This window comes from Pipistrellus hanaki, assembly GCF_964339955.1.
Source record: "Pipistrellus hanaki genome assembly, chromosome: 2".
NCBI classification, from domain to species: Eukaryota; Metazoa; Chordata; class Mammalia; order Chiroptera; family Vespertilionidae; genus Pipistrellus; species Pipistrellus hanaki.
The window spans coordinates 185601697-185624289 of NC_140504.1; the positions used below are offsets into that span (position 1 = coordinate 185601697).

Consider the following 22593-nt stretch of genomic DNA (forward strand, 5'->3'; position numbering starts at 1 on the left):
ATGAGGCTGGGAGGTCAGCCAGGACAAGGATTGGGTTTGACTTGGTAATCACAGGGGAGCCAATGGCTGATGAGCAGGGTAGGTCTGGGCACACCCTGCCTGATGGAATGAACACATGAAAGGAATGATGGCTGTGGGGTTCCATGCACGTGTCCCGCAGGGAGGGGCTGGTTAAATGACCTGGCCATGGAAGCCGATGCCTGGACACCAGCCAACCACTTCCCTCCCCGCCTCCTCCCTGCCGGGGCCACACCACCACTCCCTGGGATCTCTAGGGGACCCTCCACTCCAGCGCCCCTGCTGTCTGGGCCCTCCGCAGTGTGTTCTCCCAGCCACCCGGGGACCCAAAGCAGGCTCCCCACTCTGCCCAATGCCTTTGCCTCCTCAGCGACATCCATGTGGAAAAAGAGCCCGGCCGGTGTAGCTCTGTGGTTAAGGTTGACCTATGAACCAGGAGGTCATGGTTCAATTCCCAGACAGGGCACCTGCCTGGGTTGCAGGCTCGATCCCCATTGTGGGGTGTGCAGGAGGCCGTGCAGCTGATCAATGATTCTCTATATTCACCGATGTTTCTCTCTCTCGCTCTCACTCTCTGAAATCAATAAAAATATATATTTTAAAAAACAAGTGGAAGAAGAAATTGCTGCACCCGAGTTGGCTCTGGCATGGGCAAAGCTGGGTTAGTGGGAACGATGTCCCCAAAGTGTCATCGTAAATGTGGGATGAAACAGATACATGGGTGAGGAGCTCGGAGCAAGAGGAGCATCCTGGCCCTGACGTGCCCCCTGAACTCGGCCGACGGAGAAAGATCTGCATCACACTCTCCCCGCAGCTGCTGGAGGAAGACCCTGTTCTCTTCACCAGCGCTGCTGGACTCTCAGGCCAACAGGGAGAGGTTGACCCAGATCAGGTCTGAGACCTTCCATGCCTCCCACATGGCTGCTGCCCAGGCCTGGCCTCCCTGTGTGCCTCCGCTCACATCAAAGGATGCTTGTGGCGCCACCCTCAGGGCCCATTAGGGAGGGTGACGTCCTGCCCATGCCAGCATCTGCACCCAGCTGACCAGGAGAGGACCTCACGGGGACCCTGGCAAAAGAGGTTAAATCTCCACCCAGCTGCAGGGGGTGGTGTGGGACATGGAGGGGGTGCTGGGCTCCGTCACTCTGGACCCGGAGCGGGAGACGCCCCCATAGTGTCCTCCCTGAGAAGGGCTGTGAGCCTGTGATGGTCAGGTCTCCCCTGCCAACAAGACAAGTCCAGATGTCCCAAGCATCTCCTCGAGCCCTCCCTCCTGGCCTTGGAGTCCGGTGGCCTTTCATGAAACAGCTTTCCACTCAGTCCTGGACTGTGGTGTGGACATCCGGAAGGATCTGTGTGTCCCACACGACATGATTCTGCCAGCAGACGCCGGGAAGACATCGTGGCCAATGGCACAACCTCTGTCAGCAAGAAGCAGGAGGAGGAGTTGGGTCCGCTCCCTGTCCACCGCCAGGCCTCCAAATGATGCAGCTGCCTCGTGCTTGTTGCCCGAGTTCATTCACGAGTGTCAGTTGCCCTGGCCTTGTGAGCCGAGAGCAAGCCTTGGAGGAGAAGCCTGCCCTGATATTGACAGAAACAGCAGCCCTGGGTTGTAAAGTAAGTCAGAGCTGCCACCACTGCTCAAAAGCCGTAGTGGACTCCGTAGCACTAACCATCAAAGCCAAAGTCCTGCCGAAACCAGTTTGGCTCAGTGGATAGAACGTCGGCCTGCAGACTGAAGGGTCCCGGGTTCGATTCCTGCCAAGGGCATGTATTAATATAATACCTTGGTTGCGGGCACATCCCCAGTGAGGATATGCAGGAGGCAGCTGGTCGATATTTCTCTCTCATTGATGTTTCTAACTCTCTATTCCTCTCCCTTCCTCTCTGTAAAAAATCAATAATATTTATATTTATATTTATATTTATATATATAAAAGCCAAAGTCCTTACTATGGGAGGCCCCTGAAGGACACTGATCTGATCACCTTCTACTCCTCCCCTGCCACCCTCAGAATGCCAGCCAAGACCCCTCTCGTACTTGCTGTCCCCTGTAAGCACACGTGTCCCCTTATCCCATCAAGGCCTGTCCTGCACTCCCCTCTAAGTAGCCACCTTCCTGCCCCAGCATCAGGGGTTTAAGGCTGGTTTCCTTACCCTGCCTCACTTTATTCGCAGTGTGCATATCCATCCTCCTCCCCACTAGGAGATGGGCTTCCTGTGGGCAGAGACAGTGTCTATCCTGTCCTGTGTCCCTGGCGCCTGGAACAGGGCCGAGCCCACGGCAGGCGAGGTGCTCCGTGGATTATTCTGGAAGGAGGATGCCTGGACCCGTGTTGCACACCCTGTGGCCGGCCTCTCCCGCCATCGCCATGCCCTCTGTCTCAGCTCCAAGGCCCTGTGTCTCCCACCAGCTGTCGGGGGAAAGTGGAAATTTCCACTTGAAGGTGGAAAAGCAGCTATGTTCCCTGGCTGGGCTAGAAGGACTGAGAGGAAATTTCCATGGACTGTGTCTCGCAGGGTGACACAGCGGCCGGGGTCAGGGAGGGCGGGGATGGGGTGTGTGAACCTCTGCCTGTCTCCTGCCCAGACTGGTGGCCGGCATCTGTTTACCATCTGCAGATCAGGAACTCCATCTGAGCACGTCCAGCCTGTGGGGCCCGGAGCACCCTCCGCCCTGGAGCCAGAGGATCTTGCATCATCAAGTTCAATCTCCTCCTCTTCTAGATGGAGGAGCTGAGGCCCAGAGAGGGGAGGCAGTCTGTCCCAGGTCACACAGGAAGTCTGTGGCAGACAGTGGACTCCAACTCACTGCACTGCCTGGGTTTTTGCTTCTCTTCCATTCCCTCCCTCTTACCCTTCCTCACTCTTCCAACTCATCTTTCCCAAGTGCCACTTGGGGCCAGCGCAGTGTCCCAGGCCCTGCGGAGCCCCCGCCCTGGAACCTGAGGCTCCCTGCCGGTGACGGTGACGTCACTGCTGCTGCCTCCCCTCAGACCTCCGCAGCTGCTGCCCCTCCTCCCCATGCCCTGGACCTGCCACAAACTTTGCTACACATTCAAAAATCCCGAAGCCCAGGTTGTTCCTCATACCGATTGGGCCAGAGTGTCTGGGGTGGGGTGCAGGCGTCAGCATTTTAAAGATCTCAGGGCGATTCCATTCGCAGCAGAGTTTGGCGCCTCCACCTCCTGTCCCTGGGACCGCAGACTGCAGATCACCTGCTGACTTTTCTCCCCAGATCTTTCTGTACACATAAGCCTGGGCCCAGGACAGACCTTGGCTGAGCAATCCTATCTCTCTGTTGGAGAGTATGAACTCTTCCCTAATACAAAGGTTATTTCAGCTGGTCTAATAATTAAATTGACACGAGACAGATTAACAGGAGAAAAACAAATTTAATTTTGTACATTTGGGAACCCCACATATGTGACAGGTTCCAAGATGAAAAGTAATAGGACATTGTATACCATGCCTATAACACCTTAAGCCAAGGAATAGGATAGGGTCTTGGGATTTCAGAGGGGAGGAGGGTAATTCACAGGACAATAATAGGAGATGTCCAGTGATTAGATATGTTTGCTCCGATGTACAGACAGGTCATGACATTTATTTCTGGCCATAACTCTTAATCTGAGCAAGGCCTCCAATTTATACTCTTTAAGGGAGAGATGAAGGCTGTTCTTGAACCCAGAGGGTCTTTAGTTCGAGATAATTGTCACGCCCAAGTGTGGGTACATCTTGGGGAGGCCTATTCTGAACCTCTTCCCCCTCTTGCTCCTGCCTTTTGCCTCACCCTGGGCCTCCAGTCTGCTTGGATTACCTGGTCTGACCTTCACCAGGTAGTTATTAAATATTTTTCTGTTGCCCTGGCTGCGATGGCTCAATTAGTTGAACATCATCCCATCTAATGAGAAGTCCCTGGTTTGATTCCTAGTCAGGGCACATGCCTGGGTTGCATTCCAGGCTCAATTCTCAGTAAGAGGTGTGCAGGAGGCAGTATAGCCATGGTTCTCACTCATCAATGTTTCTCTCTCTCTCCCCCTAAAACCAATAAAACATTTTTTAAATTCTCACCGGAGGATATTTTTTCCAATGATTTTTAGAGAGAGTAGAATGGGGGAGGGGGAGAGAGAGAAACATCAATGTGAGAGAGACACATCTATTGGTTGCCTCTCCCATGCACCCCTGCCGGGCTGGAGAACCTGCAACGGAGTTACATGCCCTTGACTGGGAATCGAAACCGCAACCCTTTGATCAAAAGGCTGACCCTCTAACCACTGAGCAAAACCAGCTAGGGCAATAAAACCACATTTTTAAAAAATGTGCTGTTAATGATGGCAGTAACCCCAGTCCAGCCAAGATCCTTGACATGGAAGAAAGAAAAAGGCTTTGAGTTCAGGCAAACTTAGATTCTAATACCAACCAGTTCGGCTTGCTGTGCCTGGGCCTCCGTTTACTTGTCTGTGAAGGGGATGGGGCAGGTGAAAATGCCCACCTTGCAGTTTGATGCCGGGATCAAATAGACATAGAGGGCCCAGCAGCTCACAAGCCAGTTGCTCTGAGAACAGGCTGATGGAGGGGGATGGTTACTGTTTCCAAGGGTGGGAACTAGAACCGTAGGAAGGAAAGTGGTTGTGAACCTTCTGAAAAGGACCCCGCCCACAGGGGCTTCCTCCGAGGACAGGGCAATGGGAGAGGGGCAGAAGCAGAGGGCTGGATGGAGGGCATAAGGGTTCAGCCAGAGAATGTAGAGTAAGGACCCTGGTGGGTGTTCTCTTGGGAATCACAGAGCTCTGGGGACAGAGTCAGCATTTGGCTACCTGGTACACCCAGAGACACTGTGGCCCCCAAAGTGGCTCAGAGAGCCCCAACTCTCCTGCCCAGGTGCTCTTGCTGGGAATTCAGGGAATTGGGAATCATCTGGATTCCATCCAGCCTCATATGGCAAAAGTGGAGAGGAAACACCATTTTCCTTCTCCCTTGCCCACAGGGATTGGGCCTGACCTGGCAGTCGGACATCCCTGTCACAACCCAGGACTGCTGGCTCCCAACCACTTGCCTGCCTGCCTGCCTGATTGCCCCTAACCGCTTCTTCCTGCCAGCCTGATAACCCTCTAATCACGCCCCTGCTAGCCTGATTGTCACCTAACTGCTCCCCTGCCAGCCCAGTCGCCCCAACTGCCCTCCCCTGCCAACCCAGTCGCCCATAACTGCCCCCCCTGCCAACTTCATTGCCCCCAACTACCCTCCCTTGCCGGCCATCTTGTGGAGGCCATCTTGTGACCACATGGGGGCGGCCATCTTGTGTGAGGGTGTGATAGTCAATTTGCATGTTGCCTCTTTATTATATAGGATGCTTCTCTGAACCTTTGTGTAGGTCTTTGTGTGGATGTATATTTTCAATTCTCTTTTATGGCATATTCCTAGAAGTGAAATTGCTGGATCATTTAACTGTGTTTAACTCTGTGGGAAAGTGCCAAATTGTTTTCTAAAGTGGCTGCACCAGTTCTACACTCCCATCAGCACTGTATAAGTTTCCAATTTCCTCTACACTTGTTTCTATTCTTTTTAATTATAACCATTCTAGTGGGGGAGCAGTTGAAACTCATTGTGGTTTTGACTTGTGTTCCTATAACTGTTGCAGAAAAACCAAGCAATGTTCTAAAGAAGAGGAGGGACACTGTTTAATACACCGGCAGACTCGGAATAACTTTCCAAATCTGAGTGTAGAAACATATATGAGGCCCTTTGTACATCTCCCTGTGGTCTTCGTCCCACAAATATGGATTATGCTTCTGGTCCTTTTCGCAGGCCTTGCAGGACAGCCCCCAGGGGTTGCGGGTCTCCAGGCCGTATCTGATGGTCTGGCCTGGCGCCAGCGTTAATAACCCTCCCTCCGGGGCAGTGCACTGTTCACAGTGACAGGTTCTGCAAGACCAGTATCTGGGAAGGAGGTAGTGACTTAATTATAGGTTGCCAAGAATGTACACTGAGCTTGCTGACATGGATTCAGATCACTAGCCCCCAAATATCAGAGTTACATTTGGAATTAGCCTGTTTTAGCCTTCTCATAACGACCAATGATGCTGAGTATCTACTCGTGTTTATTTGCCATTTATATACCCTGTTTCCCCGAAAATAAGACAGTGTCTTATATTAATTTTTTCTCTCCAAGTTGCGCTAGGTCTTATTTTCAGGGGATGTCTTATCTTTCCATGCGCTAGGTCTTATTTTCGAAGGATGTCTTATTTTCGGGGAAACACGGGTAGCTTCTTTGGTGAAAAGTCTATTCAAATTCTTTAAATTAAATTGTTTACCATTTTATTGAGTTGTACAGTTCTTTCTATATCCTAGATACAGGTTTTTTAGCGGACATGTGATATTTGAAAATATAAGTCTGATTTATCCTTCTTTAGTTACTTTATCAGAAATATAAGGGTTTATTTCTGGACTCTCAATTCTGTTCCATTGATTTATGTCTCTATTCTTATGCCAGTAACACAGTGTTTTAGTTACATAGTTTGATATTGTCCTTTGAAATCAGGAAGTGAAAATCCTCTGCTTTGTTCCATTTTCAGTATTGTTTTGGCTATTTTAGATTCTTTGCATTTTTATATAGATTTTAGGATCAGCCCTGGCTGGGTAGGTCAGTTGGTTAGAATATCCTCCCCATAGGCCAAAGTTATGGGTTTGATCCCCAATCAAGGCACATACAGGAAGCAACCAATGAGCGCATAAATAAGTGGAACAACAAGTCAATGTTTTTCTCCCTTTCTCTCTCTAATCAATAGAGTTTTTGTTGTTGTTGTTGTTGTTTTTTAAAGTGACTATGTGTTTCCCTGGAAAAATCACACTGATCATGACTAATGTTGAGGATAGGGACAACATGTAATTCATCTTCCTTTTCCCAGGACTGAGCAGAGAGCCAGGCACAATCTAGATGTTTTACAACATTTACCATGGCCTGGGTCATGGGTGTCGTCAGTAGGTAGATATCTGGTCATCATAAAGCCAGTCCCGAATGGCTTGCAGGCAAAGCATGTCAGCTGCTTCATCTTGGCTGACCCCTTGGCATTATCAGGGGAAGATGGACAGTCTCCCTTCCAGGGGTAAACAGGCTTCACGGTGGCTTTTATCCAATCCGCATGCTGGCTGTGCCCTTGGGAATAACGTCCCGTGTGCCTGGCCCGTGTGCAGCCTCTGTGACTGCCCCCAGGGAGCTGTGGGTCCTGCATTAACCTAGACACACCCTCCACTCTGCAGCGTTCAAAACCACGTGTTTTACAGGAAGCAACCATAGTATTAGAAATACGAAGTAAGCCCTAACAGGTTTGGCTCAGTGGACAGAGCATCGGCCTGCGGACTGAAGGATCCCAGGTTCGATTCCGGCCAAGGGCATGTACCTTGGTTGCGGGCACATCCTCAGTAGGGGGTGTGCAAGAGGCAGCTGATGGATATTTTCTCTCATCAATGTTTCTAACTCTACCTCTCTGTAAAAAAAATCAATAAAATATTTTTTTAAAAAGTGAAGTAAAAGAAAACCAAGATTCCATTTTTCACCTAGCAAATCAGCAGAGCCCAAAAGGTTGGGGAAGGGGCACTTTTTATACATTGCTGGGGGGAGTGTAAACTGCAAGCTAGCCCAAGGTGAAGCAATCTCTCCCAATTCTCCCGGGGGCCTGGCCCCTCTGTTTCGAGGACCGCATCTCACAAATGTCCTTGCACCCGGGCAAAACGATGCAGGTGAATGGGAGGTTACTCATCGCAGCACTGTTTATTCGCAAAAAACTGGAAACTATTTAGATGTTCATAAACAGGAGATTGGTTAAGTAAATTATGACCTATACATACAGTGGAAACTATTCAGCCATGAAGGGGAATGAGGAAGCCTTTCCTGTGTACACAAGAATGACCTCCAGAGTAGTTAAATAGGAAAGGAAGGCAGCAAATCTGAATGGTAACTACGTTTATGCAAAGGAAAGGGGAGCATACATACATGTGCATGTGGTCCCAGCAGATGGAACAAGGGGGATGTGTGACTGTCGTAGCAAGGAAAACAGCTTTGCCTTTGACCCCCGCTGCCTGTGTAGACGCTTTCTGCAGGTTGGGTCCTCTTGTCCCTGAGTTAAAACCTGGAGCAGGTCCCATCACTCTACTGGACAAGCTCAGGTTAAAAAAAAAAGAAAAAGTTCCCAATCACTGTAAGTCGTGAAAGTTTCAGCACTCTGACAACGTAAGAGGACAACTTCAGACGACTCAAAGGTTTTGCTTCCCATGCCTAGGCCTGCTCCACATGTAAAGACATCTTTGTGTCCCTCCCTCCTTCCCTCCCTTTTTCCCCTCAATTGATCTCTGTTCCATTGATCTCTGTTGAGCGCCTACTGTTCTAGTCCTGGGGATATAGCAGTGACCAATCAGATCTGGGTTGGGGGCTCCATCCCTAGTGGGGGTGTGCAGGAGGCAGCCAATCAATGATTCTCTCTCATCATTGATGTTTCTGTTGCTCTCTCTCCCTCTCTGAAATCAATGAAAATGCATTTTAAAAAAATATAAAATTGCCGAAACCGGTTTGGCTCAGTGGTAGAACGTAGGTCTGCAGACTGAAAGGTCCCGGGTTCGATTCCGGTCAGGGGCATGTGCATTGGTTGAGGGCGCATCCCCGGTAGGGGGTGTGCAGGAGGCAGCTGGTTGATGTTTCTCTCTCATCGACATTTCTGGCTCTCACTCCCTCTCCTTTCCTCTCTGTAAAAAACCAATAAAATATATTTTAAAAAATAAAATAAAAAATATAAAATTAAGCTGAGTACAAAGCAGGTATTCCAAATGGAAGCTGAATCCAAGTAACCTTCCACGTTTTAAAATATTATTCACTATGATAGAATATATCCCATCGTAGAGCATACAATCTCCATCATGTCCTTCCTTGTTTTAATTTTCTATACCCTACCTTTTCTAAATGATTACATTTTCTACGACACCTTTCCTATCCCCGTGAGTAATGGAGATTTAACTAATTTCTATGGGTTTGTCTAACCTGTCGAAGCAGAGACCGGTTTCATCCTATCATATTATAATTATATACATTTTATTATAGTAAGGAATATACATTCCTCCAATACATAGCATTTGACAAAGAATCCACCTTTTATTTAATCCTCTTAACAACCCAGTGGGTTGGTATTATCTCCAGTGTTTTTCTTTTCTTTTTCTTTTTTAAAAATCCTCCCCTGAGCCGAAACCGGTTTGGCTCAGCGGTAGAGCGTCGGTCTGCGGACTGAAAAGTCCCAGGTTCGATTCCGGCCAAGGGCATGTACATTGGTTGCGGGCACATCCCCAGTCGGGGGTGTGCAAGAGGCAGCTGGTCGATGTTTCTCTCTCATCGATGTTTCTAGCTCTCTATCTCTTTCCCTTCCTCTCTGTAAAAAATCAATAAAATATATATATTTTTTAAAAAATAAATAAATAAAAATCCTCCCCTGAGGATATGTTTTTTTTAAAATTTGATTTTCCGAGAGAGAGGAAAGAAGAGGGGGGGGGGAGGAGAGAGAGAGAGAGAGAGAGAGAGAGAGAGAGAGAGAGAGAGAGAGGGAGAGAGAGAAGGCGGGAAAGGAGAGAAGAGAAGAGAGAAAAGAGAAACATTGATTGGCTGCCTGCTGTATGCACCCTAACCAAAGAACAAACCTGCTACCGAGGTGTGTGCACTGTGAATGGAACCCGCAGCCGCTCCTCACAAGGAGGACACTGGAACCAACTGAGCCCGGCCCGGCCAGGGCAGTGTTGTCTCCATTTTACAGGAAATAAAAGTGAGGCCCCGAGAGAACATACTTGCCCAAGGTCACTGGCGAGTTCGGAGTAGGGCAAGGACTTGGCTGTGTGCTCCCAAGATGGAGTGGGTGTCTCCCCACTCTGCCTGGTCCAAGTCTTTGCACCCTGAGGAGTGAACAATATCTCCAGTTAATGCCATTTACTGAGGGCCTACTCTGCGCAGGGGTCCCTCACCCTCTGGTGCTCCCCCTCCGGGGAGAGGACACTGACACTAGGGAGCATTTGTGGGCTTGTTAATACAGCTCAGCGAAGTGCTGGGGTTGAGCAGATCCGGAGACGCTGCCCAAGGACGGGCTTTAGGTGGGCACCTGAGGAAGGCCGGGGTGCAGGGGTGAGGTGCCCCCCCACCTCCCCCAGCACACATGAGGATGGGGACGGCCAGACTGGCTCCAGCAGAAGCAGTGAAGGGGGGCTGGGGTGTGTGGGCTTTCCCGAGCTCTAGCTGGGAACCCGTCCTGCTCCTGCTACAACCGGCTCCCTCCGGACCAAGCCAGCAGGAAGGCCCAGGCTCCAGAGCTGGGGGTTCAAGGCCGCGGCCGGCGGGAGCCGCTCAGTGAGAGCTTCCGCGGTGCCCGGCGCCGAGCCTGGGACTCGGGCCTCCGTTTCCCCATCTGCACCGCGACCGCAGGAGTGACCCTTCCGCCTCCGCGCGCAACAAGTGGACGCGGAGGGTGGGGGGTGGAGAAGAGGAGAGGGAGGACGGTGGGGGGAGGAGAGGGCGGGGGAGGGAGGAGGAGGGAGGGGCAGGGGGGGCGGGAGGGCGCTGGGGGGAGGAGGAGGGGGAGGGAGGGGCGGAGTGAGCTGGCGGTCGCCCAGGCCTCGGCGGACAGAGGCCGGGCGGAGGCCGAGGCCCCGCTGCTCCCGCCGCCGGCTCCTCCGGCTCGGGGTGGGGCCGCCCCTTTATCTGCGCTCGCGGCCCGGACGCCTCCCGCTCCCTCCGCTCCGCCCGCCCAGGTACCGGCCCGGGGCGCGGGGCGCGGGGCCGAGTGTGAGCTGCGGGCGGGGGTCCGGGGAGAGCGAGGGGCAGGGCCGCCCGGGAAGCCGCCGAGGGCTCCCTGCGGGGCGGGGGCGGGGGCGGGCGGAGGCGGGAGGGCGGCAGCATAGCGGGGACCGGGCGGAGGGGGGCGGCAGGGGCGGGAGGGCGGCAGCATAGCGGGGACCGGGCGGAGGGGGCGCGGGAGGAGGCGCTGCTTCCTCCGGAGGAACCCGGGGGCCGGCCGGGCGGGTGTGAGCGGGGAAAGTGCGGGCTCCGCGGGGCGGGGAGCGGTTTGCTCCGCGGAGCCTGAGCCGCCGGCGATGGGAAGCCCCGGTGTGAGGAGCGGGTGTGTGTGTGTGTGTGTGTGTGTGTGTGTGTGTGTGTGTGTGTTTGCGGGGGGATCCCCGCACCCAGGGCGGGAGGGGGAGATGGGCTCACACCGCCCTCAGCGTCCGCCTGGAGCCCGCGGGCTTGGGGACCAGAAGTTTCCGGCCGATGGCCCGGCCAGGCCCAGCGGGGAGTGTGAGTTGGATGGATTCTCGGGGCCTGGCTGCACCTGGGGGTGGGGGTGGCCCTGACGCTTTCTGAGGGGTGTCGAGGGGCTTGGGCCGCCTCTGGGCCCGTGGGGAAGGACTCCCCCTCCGGCTCCGTCCCCTGCGCGGGGGCTTCTGGCTGTCAGCGGTGGAACCCGGGCTGATTCTGTCTCTGCCGACAGGCTGTACCGGCTTACCCGCCCTCTCTGGCTCTGCTTTCCTCCAGGCTCTTCCCTGTGCTCAGAGCTCCAGAAGAATTCCCTCAAGTTATTTATTTAAAAACTATATATATATATATATATATATATATATATATATATATATATATATATATGATTTTTTACAGAGAGGATGGGAGAAGGACAGAGAGTTAGAAACATCAATGAGAGAGAAACATCCATCAGCTGCCTCCTGCACATGCCCTTGACCGGAATAGAACCTGGGACCCTTGAGTCCGCAGGCCGCTCTATCTATTGAGCCAAACCGGCCCGGGCTCCCTGAAGTTATTTCTTTCATTCTGATTACTTTGTTCAGTACAAACGGAGGCCCCAAGTGCAGTTACCAAAATCCAAAAATGGTTTCTGTTCAGTTTTGGAAGATAGTTTCTTTAAATGCACGGGGCTGAGTTGGGGAACTGGTTTGCCTTTAGGCGGGTGACCCAGATGCCGCCAGCCGGGGATGAAGGCTTGGCTGGTATAACCTGTGGCCACCCACGGCTGCCTGGGAGTTGGCCGCAGAGGAGGGCAGGAGAGCTGGCTCAGAGTCGGATGGACGGGCCGTGCCCCGCCATCCTGGAGCTGTGACACCGGCTTAGGCTGCAGGTCGAAAGGGTTGTAAACAGCAAGTGACTGTAAATTATTAAAGTTCTTTGTAAACAGCAAGCGACTGTAAATTATTAATGCTGGTGCCTAACCTTATTAACGTTCCGGGCTGTGTCAAACCGTGTCATCTGTGGCAGTGTCCCTCTGAGAGTTCACCTCTGACAGCGCCGGTATGAATTCAGGTCTGGCCTTCCTGCTATTTGTACGTCATGCATGTGAACTTTGCTTCCCGTGGTCTTTAAGGGAGCGTGCTGAACCATCAGAGCCTAGAAAAGCAGCAGTGCCTTTGAACCTTGAACAAGGAGGGCGTTGGGGTGCTTCCCACCCCCAGTCAAAAATCTGCTTATAAACTTTTGATCCCCCCCCAGAACTTAACGACAAATAGCCTACTGTTGACAGGAAGCTTTACCAATAACATAGACAGTTGATTAGCGTGTGTTTTACATGTTATATGTATTATATACTGTATTCTCATAATAACAAGCTAGAGAAACAAAATGTTATTAAGAAAAGGAAAATACATGTATGTACTGTAAGGAAAATACATGTATGTACTATACTTATTTATTTATAAGAAGCCCATGTATAAATGGACCTGCACAGCCAACTGCATTTTACATACCAGGAGGCAAAGAGGAAGTGGGATGATAACCAAATAATATTTATGAATAGCTGTTTTTGTTTTTTTTTAGGTAGGCTATTAAACTCCAAAAGGTTAAGAAATGAATATCCTTAGGCGTTACCCTTCACTGTTAATTAGCTGGGCTATTATTCGAAGAGGGTGGTGGTATGTTAACTGCTTTGTTCATGTGGAAGCTTCAGGCCTGGCACACCGTAGGCCTGACACAAATGCTGGTATGTCTCAGGGACCGAAGGGCCCTTTGAAGTTCCTGGTGAAGTCACTCTCCTTGGTATTTGGAGAGAAAAAGCCCAAAGGGGAATGGACTTGTCCAAGGTCACACAGAGACCGCGTGGCCGAGCCGGGAGCAGCTCCCAGCAGAAACGGGAGCCCAGGCTGTGCCAGAGCCAACACCCAGCAGCCGGGACTGTTTTGCTCTCTTGCTTTTGCAAGAGCCCTGAGGTGGTTAATTGTTAGTCTCTGGTTATAAAGGAGGAAAGCAGGCTCAGAGAGGCAAGTCGCACAGCTGCTAGGCTCCAGTCTTGAAACGCAATTTTCACTTGAAAATGGGGGCCTGGCTTCTGAACTAGTCCGCTCAGGTGAGTGGTGGATGCCCTCTGGCAGCGGTGCTCTCTGCCGTCAGCTGGGTGGCTTCTGTCTGGGCTGGGTTTGCCGAGACCCTCAGGCATTTGGTTGGTTTGGTTTGTCAGGCAGGCTGCTGTCTGCTTCATTCACCATGTGCTCCAGCCCTGGCAGTGGTCCTTGTGCCTGGCGTGAAGCAGGCACCGAGTAAAACCTGTGGGATGGGTGTAAGCTGGTGCTCCCCCACTCCAAAGCTCCTTTAGGACCCCTCCCCACAACCCGGTCCTCTGCTTTGCCCCCAGGGGCCTTAGGGACCCTTTGATGGTGTATCTGGTGGAGAGACCCCCAAGGAACAGAGGGTGGTGAGCCTTGGTTGGGGATCAAGGCGGGAAGATGGACCTTCAGTTTAGGAAAAGGGGAATGGGAATCGGGAGGGCTGGGGAGATGGGAGGGGGGGGGGGTAGAAGGAGCTGCTCAGACTGACAGGAACTCCACTAAGGCCCCGAGATTTCAGTTCTGAGGCTCTGCCAACCTGAAAGCCTCCCAAACTTGTAAGACATGCCCAGCCAGGCCACATGCCTTTGGATTCCCTGCCAGCACGGTTTCCCTCCTTGGCTCTCTGCCCTACTTGTTCAGGGATGGGGCCGTGAGGCTGCGGGGCTGCGGGCTGCAGCCCTTCCCTGGGGCCACACTTCCCAGCTCCCCTCCTGGGCCTGTGGGCCACGTGTAAGTCTTCAGGCCTCTGTGAATCCGGAGGGGTTCCTCTATAGGGTCTTTGCTGAGAACAATTTATTTAATAAGGTCAGTGTCCCAGAAGCCCAAACTCTAGCCAAATTTCCCTGTCTCTAAGTGCACCCTCAGAGAAAGGTAAACATTTAAAGAGACACAGTTATCTTTCTAAAGGACCCAAATCCAGTGGGACCAGCGATTGAGAGTTAAAAGAGGACTGAGTTTTTTGTTTTATCAATCTTTGCCCGGGGATATTTTTCCATTGATTTTTAGAGAGAGTGGGAGATAGAGGGAAAGACAGAGCCTGCAACTGCTATTAATAATAATTAATCACTATTACTATTAATAATTAATAACAATAGCAGTTATTTACTGAGTTCCTAAAATGTGCTAAAACTTTGTTCTAATAAATTTAATTTTTCCAACAACCTACAAGGTAGATATTATAATTGCCATGAGGGAGCTAAGGATCAGAGAAGGTAAATCACTTGTCTTGGGTCTCACAGTTACTATGTTGTGGAATCAGGAGCCAAACTTGGTTTGTCTGAGTCTGAAGTCCATTCACGAGCCTTTATAGCATCTGCTTTTTATTCCTAACTTCCTTTTATTCTGAACTAGAGTCCCTGTGCTTGAAATTGGTGCACTCAGAGTGGGGGGTCCCTCAGCCTGGCCTGCACCCTCTCACAGCCTGAGAGCCCTTAGGGGATGTCCGACTGATGGCTTAGGCCCCCAGCAGTCGGACATCCTTAGCACAGCCCTGGAGACGGGAGAGGCTCCCACCACTGCCACTGTGCTCACCAGCCTGAACCCTGCTTCTGGCTGAGCAGTGCTCCCCCTGTGGGAGTGACTGACCACCAGGAGGCAGCTCCTTCATTGAGTGACTGCCCCCTGGTGGTCAGTGTGTGTCATAGCATTCTGCCTTTTGGTCAATTTGCATATTAGCCTTTAATTATATAGGATAAGGGACAAGAGCCAGTCAAGTTTGCCTGATATCCATCAACCAGGCCCTGGACAACTGGTCTCAGCCCAACTTTGCCTGCCTTGCTGTGTGGTCTTGGGTAAGTCACAGCTTTTCAGCCAGCTTTTGGTTTTCCGGGTTGTTTCATGCGGAGGTTAGTGGTGAGTTTCCTCCTGCAGCTTAGGTCCATCCAGGAGGGCTGAGGTTAGCCTGGATTTGGCCAATGTGGGAGTGGTGATGGGGGGAGGGGAGAGGAGTGGAGGTTGTTTTTAGCCCCACCCTCTGGTGACATCACACAAGACACCTCCAGTCCCTTGAAACCCCGCCCCTAGTGACCCTGACCTGTGGGAAGTGCCACCCAGTGCCTGGCATCTGGTGAATTTGCCTAGTCCCACAGACGTCATCCACCCAGGCTCTAGAGAAGCCCCTAGGTAAGCAGTGACAGGGGGCCTGGACGAGGTGGGTCCTGGCAGCCTGGTGGGCAGGCCTCAGAGATTGCCCTGCGGGTGTACCCACCCTCACCTCCGGCTGAGCTCTGGAGGAGGTAGGGCGGCAGGACCTCTGCCACCTCAGTGTGTGGCCTCTGGGTTTTGTGTGTAGGGCCCACGGTGCCTGGGGGGAGGGGAAGGCTGTGAAAGAAGAGGTGGCTAGGAGCCAGGGCTTCCCTGGTGCAGAGCCAGTGGGTAGCTGCTAACAGGGGGGAGACAGGTCCCTGGGTGTGAGACAGCTGCTAGAAGCCCAAGAGAATAATGCACAGGAAAGGACTTGGTTGCCCGCTGTAGACCAGTGTTTTCCAAAGTGGTTCTGTGGGATGCAGAGCGGGGTGACAGGAGGTGGGGCATCAGCTGAGTGGCTCAGAGTCTGCGCTCTGCAGTCAGAGAGCTGGGTCCAGTCCCGGCTCCACCTCTCTCTGTGTGTCCCTGTGTAACTGAGGGCAAGAAGCTAACCTCTGAGTTTCACTATCCCGAACAACAAAATGGCATAACACTACTTACCTCACAGACTAGTTATGAGAACTAATTGCAACACTTATTACATTTCAGCTAGCTTTATAATATAATTAGGATTCGAAATCGCAAAGCGCCACCCACCCTTGAGTCGATCTGCCTCCCTCTCTGGCCCTTGAAGCAGCTTCGGCTGCTGCTGATCAGGCCCTTCCTCCCCCAGGCAGGTGCGGAGGCCCCAGCCGCCCCACCCCTGCCGCTGAGCACGCAACCTGCTCCTGTCCGGCTGACCTATTATGGTGTCCTGGTTAATTAGCATACGTCTCTATTATATATATATATATAGATTGTTCCTGAGAAAGGAATTGTCGGCCACATAAGCTTGGTTCAATAACAGAAGGAAGCAGGCTTCTTTCCTGCAGACTTCTCAGAGCCTTCACTATTCTGCGATGCCTTGGGAAGTTCTACACGTGGGGTAGGGAGCATTTGACTGACCTAAGGGATCACAGAGACCCAGGAACGAGGCCACCGTAGCATGTCAGCCTGGTCTTTGTCCCTGTAGTGGGACGGAACCCTGGCTGGATTGGGCAACTCTGGGAAAGTCCTCTGCCTCTGGGCTCTTGTTTCCTCACAAAGGAGCCGCAGGAGATGCTTTCAGAGGCCCTTTTTGCTCCCTGAGGTTCCAAGTTGGGAGGAAAAAGTTGCAGACAAGGATGGAGGCCAGATTGCTGAGGTGGTAGCCCACTCTCTTGAGGAGGAGAAGGTCCAATAAGGATTCCCCAACCAGCAAGGCAGGACAGGGGTTTTCATGTTGGGGATGGCAGTGGTCCCAGATATTAGTCCATCAGCAAGGTCTGCTTCCCAAACCCGTTCTGTTTGGGGAACAGGAAGTGGGAGAGTCCTGGGCTCCCCTGTTGTAGCATCTCTCGTGCGGTAGAGTAGTGACTTCTTTCACACCTGTCTCCCCACTGGACCAGGAAAGGCTCCGGACCAGAGCGGCTCCAGAAGTGTGTGGGAGGAGCTTACAGATGCAAATTAGGCTGGTGGGGGCGAGGAGGCGTGTGGGCCGCCTGGACCATTTGCTGGTGGTAGAGACCATGAATGCCCTTCCTGCCCAGGTCTCCTTGCCTCTTGCAGTGCAAGAGTAGATGTAATAAAATCTGATGCAAATGTAGTAGTGATAAATCTGATGAGTGATGCACAGAAAACCTGGCTGCTGAGTTCAGTAAGCTTGTTGGAGGGAACTTGTTTGATGGAGGGGAGTTGTCTGGCAGGTGCAGGTTTTTTAATAGATGTTGGATTTAATGAATGAGATGCTGAATAATGAATGATAACCTGACTAAAGGAACTGGTGCAGATAAATGGTACTAAAAAACGATAGCATAGCCCTAACCGGTTTGGCTCAGTGGATAGAGCGCTGGCCTGTGGACTGAAGGGTCCCGGGTTTGATTCCGGTCAAGGGCATGTACCTTTTTGTGGGCACATCCCCAGTGGGGAGTGTGCAGGAGGCAGCTAATGGATGTTTCTCTCTCATCAATGTTTCTAACTCTCTATTCCTCTCCCTTCCTCTCTGTAATAAATCAATAAAATTTTTTTTAAAAAAAAGATAGCATATAATTATGAAATGATTAATAGCACTTGCCATCTTATCTTGCAAAGAGCAGTGTAGAGCAGTGTTTTTCAACCTTTTTTGGGCAAAGGCACACTTGTTTCATGAAAAAAATCACGAGGCACACCACCATTAGAAAATGTAAAAAAATTTAACTCTGTGCCTATATTGACTATATATAAAGTAATTCTCTTGAATAGGAATCAAATAAACACAAAGAAAGTATTTTATAATTACTTTATTATGAAATATTAAGTAAACAAAATAGTGAAAAATTATAAAATTCTTGTCTTGTCTGCACCTACGGCACACCAGGCAACATCTCGCGGCACACTAGTGTGCCGCGGAACAGCGGTTGAAAAACGCTGGTGTAGAGTAATGATTAAGATTGGAAATTGGGCCGAAACTGGTTTGGCTCAGTGGATAGAGCGTCTGTCTGCAGACTGAAAGGTCCCAGGTTCAATTCCGGTCAAGGGCATGTACATTGGTTGCAGGCACACCCCAGCAGGAGGCAGCTGGTTGATGTTTCTCTCTCATCGACGTTTCTAGCTCTCTATCCCTCTCCCTTTCTCTCTGTGGTAAATTAATAAAATATATTAAAAAAAAAAAAAAAAAAAGATTGGAAATAGGCCTGGCCAGTGTGGCTCAGTGGTTGAGTGTCAACCCATGAACCAGCAGGTCACAGTTTGATTCCTGGTCAGGGCATAAGCCCAGGTTTTGAGCTTGATTCCCCAGTGTGAGGCATGCAGGAGGCAGCCAATCAAATGATTCTCTCTCATCGTTGATGTTTCTTTCTCTCCCTCTCCCTTCTTCTGTGAAATCAATAAAAATCTATTAAAACAAAAGATTGGAAACAGGATTTAGATTGTACTGCTGCTGCTTCCTAGCTAGGTGGATAACATGGTACTTAACTTCTCTGTGCCTCAGTTTCCTTATCTGAAAAGTGGGATAATATCAACCTCACAGGGTATTATGAAGTGTAAATGAGGCCATTAAAATGCTTAAAACAGTGTCTGGCACATTGCAAGCACAGTGCAAGCATTTGCTATGATTTGTTTTCCTTTCTATAATCTCTGCCATATCATGAAGTGCCTGAGGGCAGGGCCCAGATCCTTTTCCTCTTTGCCCTCCCCTGAGGGCAGGGACCTGAGGTAGAAGACTCAGTATTTGCTGAATGAATGAATGAATGAATGAGTTTTAAATGCTAAATTGTTTAACCCATTGTAAGTTTCCCCCAGGGGAAAGTGGGCAGGGGGCAATAAGGAGGTCCCTGGAGGTGGCAGCTTGTGGAGGGAAAGGAAGTTGGTGTGACATTTGGGTTAGATGGGAATTGGGGGTGGGAGCAGGTCATAAGTCTTGAAGGCTAGATTGAGGGATTAGATTATAATTTATTTTTATTTTTGGAATTGGCAGCCATGGCTGGGATGGAAGGGCTGCAGGAGGGAACTCTTGAGTGGGGGTGTGGCTGAGAGGAAGGGCTGTTTTCTAAGGATAAAGTTCCTGGAACATTCAGCAAAAAAGTGGCTTTTTTGTTGGGTCTCAAAGGATATGAGGTGTTTTTTTTTTTAATCAGAATGCGGTTAGTTGTTCTTTGACTCAACAAACACTGAGTGTCAGCTACCTGCTATGCACCAGGGGTTCACAAAATAACGAGACAAACTGCCCAGCCTCGATGAGCTCACATTAACATTTTCAACGTCCATGCGAAGTGTTCTATGGTCAAAGGATATGCATGTGATAGTAGGAACGTAAGTGGAGAGGTTGTCATCTGAGGCTCGGGGGGCCAGGGAAAGTATCACAGGGGAAGTGGGTTTTGAGGGATGAATATGAGTTTGCCAGATAAGCAAGGTGAGGACGATATCTCAGGTGGAGGGAACAGCTAATGCAAACATACCTGTGTGAAACAGGCCAGGAGGTGGTGAGGCTGTGGCTGGATTTGAATACATTGTAGCTGAGCCATACTCGGCCGGGAATGACAGCGGGGATAGATCCTGGAGGGTTAGTGGAGACTAAAGGGGCTAAAAATAGAGGCAGCTGGTCTGTTAGCACGGTCACTGTCACCACCAGGTGTCCACCGACGGCAGCGTAAACACAGGAGGACACATGGGGCTGTTGTGTGGAGCGTGGACTGGAACGGAAGTGGCTGAGGTAGTGAGCCAGGCACTGTTCTAGGCATTTGGGATTCAGGGAGCAGGACCACCACGAATCAGAGCTGAGCCCTCCCTCCGGACCATGCCTCCTTCCTTCTGAAACTCAGCGCAGGATGAGGGGGCGGGCAGGAGGAAGTAGGAACTGGGCATGGGGGTGAAGGCACCAGCTCCTGACTCTGCTCTGGTCCTTCTCCCAGCTCCCTTCCCAGCCCACCGCCATGGCCACCATGGTGGCCCAGAAGCTTAGCCACCTCCTGCCCCGCTTGCGGCAGGCCCGCCAGCAGCCCCAGCCGCCCGGGCAGCCGGAGCCCGTGTTCACGGTGGACCGGGCCAAGGTGCCGCCCCTCTACTGGAAGCCGTACATCTACGTGGGCTACCGGCCGCTGCACCAGACCTGGCGCTTCTACTTCCGCACGCTGTTCCAGCAGCACAACGAGGCGGTGAACGTCTGGACACACCTGCTGGCCGCCCTGGTGCTGCTGCTGCGGCTGGCCGTCTTCCTGGGCACCGTGGACTTCTGGGGAGACCCCCACGCCCTGCCCCTCTTCATCATCGTCCTCGCCTCCTTCACCTACCTCTCCCTCAGCGCCCTGGCGCACCTCCTGCAGGCCAAGTCCGAGTTCTGGCACTACAGCTTCTTCTTCCTGGACTACGTGGGCGTGGCCGTGTACCAGTTCGGCAGCGCCCTGGCGCACTTCTACTACGCCATCGAGCCCGCATGGCACGCCCAGGTGCAGGCCATCTTCCTGCCCACGGCCGCCTTCCTCGCCTGGCTCTCCTGCACCGGCTCCTGCTACAACAAGTACATCCAGAAGCCTGGCCTGCTGGGCCGCACGTGCCAGGAGGTGCCCTCGGCGCTGGCCTACGCGCTGGACATCAGTCCGGTCGCGCACCGCATCCTGGTGTCCCCCAACCCGGCCACCGAGGACCTCGCTCTTCTCTACCACAAGTGCCAGGTGGTCTTCTTCCTGCTGGCCGCGGCTTTCTTCTCGGCCCTCATGCCCGAGCGCTGGTTCCCCGGCAGCTGCCACCTCTTTGGGCAGGGCCACCAGCTCTTCCACGTCTTCCTGGTGTTCTGCACCCTGGCTCAGCTGGAGGCCGTGGCGCTGGACTACGAGGCCCGGCGGCCCATCTACGAGCCGCTGCACACCCGCTGGCCCCACAACTTCTCCGGCCTCTTCCTGCTCACCGTGGGCAGCAGCGTCCTCACCGCGTTCCTCCTGAGCCAGCTGGTGCGGCGCAAGCTCGATCAGAAGACCCAGTGAAGGGAGGTGGCAGCTGGTCGGGAGGGAGGGAGAGTTGGGAGCCCGGGGGTCCGGGCTCGGCTCCATCTAGGGGGAACAAGGCCTGGTAAAGTTGTTTGTGTCTGCACTGCCGTGTCTCTGTGCGCACACCTCAGCTACCAAGGATGTAGGGATTGGCTTGGAGTTCTGGGGTCCGCTCCTGGACCTGCCCTGACTCCCTGACTTGGGAGAGGGAAAGAGATAAAGATGTGGCTATCCTGGTTCGCCTCCCCACATTGCCTCTCACTGCAGGTGAGGATGGGGGGTTGAGGGGGTGTCAGTGGGGGCCAGGACTCTGGTTCGGGGCCTCCAGATTATCTAGAGGGGGTGAAGGTGGAATTTTGGCCAGAGTTAGACTTGAGCTGAGAGGCAGAGGAGGCCTCAGCGAGTCCCTTGTGTCCGATCTCATTGGTGGGTGGGGAAGGGGCAGGACCAAAGTGTGTGCAGGATCCGACCATTGTCTGGACCCCGCCTGGAGTTTTGGAGCTTCGGAGTCCCCGAAGGTGAAGACTGTGCTAGGTGCAGGTGGCTCCCATCCGGTGCCCCATGTCCCTCAGCCACTGTCCCCTGCAGCGAGCTCATCCTCCTAGCGTTGGCCTCCATGTTCCAAACGTCCTGTTCCCAGCTGGTCTCCACTGGTCTCCACGGGGCCCTCGGACCAGTGTAGGATCAGAGACTTTAACTTTGGGATGAACTGTCAGGGGAAGCCCTGAGGAGGGAGTAATGGCTATGGCCTGGGGCCCTCGGGGTTTTGGGTTGGGAAGGGCGAATGGGAGTTTGCGGAGGGAGAAGAGGAAAGGTGTTCCAGGCAGAGGGGCAAACCTGCACAAAGACCACGGGGTACGGAAGGCGTTCCGGGGCCTGGAGCGAGGGGTGGGCCGGACTTGGCTATGCCCCGGGTGCAATAAAGTTACTGTGATAACAGCTGCCTCTTTGTTTTCTGTCTCCTGTTCCAGGGAGACCCAGGGGCCTGCGCATGGTGTGGTTTTGCTTTGTTTGTTTTATCTTTGCCTGAGGTGACCTTGGGGCCTCATGTACTATATGTAAGAACTTTTAAAAATTTTTTGGAAGGAAAGTGGAGGGCAGTTTTATTAGTAAGTAAAATTTAGAAGTGAAAAGGATGTTTTAAAAATACACATCATCCCATTTTATAATTTGACAAAGATTTCATTTTGGGGGCTTCAGTCCTGGAGGATTTTATGTCAATTTTTCATGGTATGCTATATGTAACTTCTATAATAATGCTTTCTTCAGAGTACACAAGCAGTATATGTACAGAGAAGGAAAATTAGAAAGTATAGGTAAGAAAACCTCCTAATGCCTAAGAAATATATGACATCTATGAAGGCTGTGGTTAGGAATGGAAGGACAGGGTGGGATGCCATCATTTTTGCATTTCTGAGGCTTCCAGAATTTACAAAGTACTTTCATAACTGTTACTTCACTTGATCTTCTCTAAAATCCACAGTAAGCCACAAAAGGTAGAAATGAAAACGGGACCCTTCAGTCCGCAGGCCCACGCTCTATCCACTGAGAAGGCACGCTT

At 51.9% G+C, this 22593-nt stretch overlaps 1 protein-coding gene and 1 long non-coding RNA gene across 7 annotated transcripts; one reads left to right on the top strand and one right to left on the bottom strand.

The window, feature by feature from the left end:
* Positions 1–5297: 5297 nt before the first annotated feature.
* On the bottom strand, positions 5298–10508 carry LOC311618035. The gene is made up of 3 exons (XR_014794212.1): positions 9844–10508; positions 8015–8182; positions 5298–5961 (listed from the first exon to the last, which is right to left on the bottom strand). It is a non-coding gene; the product is annotated as an uncharacterized lncRNA (long non-coding RNA).
* Positions 10509–10637: 129 nt separating this feature from the next.
* PAQR7 (progestin and adipoQ receptor family member 7) lies at positions 10638–21971 on the top strand. Of its 6 annotated transcripts, none has more exons than XM_084875052.1 (3): positions 10658–10797; positions 15061–15161; positions 19962–21971. In XM_084875052.1, the coding sequence occupies exon 3, from the start codon at positions 19983–19985 to the stop codon at positions 21027–21029; it is 1047 nt and encodes a 348-aa protein (XP_084731178.1). In that variant the 5' UTR covers positions 10658–10797; positions 15061–15161; positions 19962–19982; the 3' UTR covers positions 21030–21971. The 6 variants fall into 6 exon arrangements, with proteins under 6 accessions (XP_084731180.1, XP_084731178.1, XP_084731176.1 ...); XM_084875051.1 differs by lacking the exon at positions 10658–10797 and adding an exon at positions 11750–13391; XM_084875054.1 differs by lacking the exon at positions 15061–15161 and having other exon boundaries at positions 10638–10797.
* Positions 21972–22593: the final 622 nt, after the last annotated feature.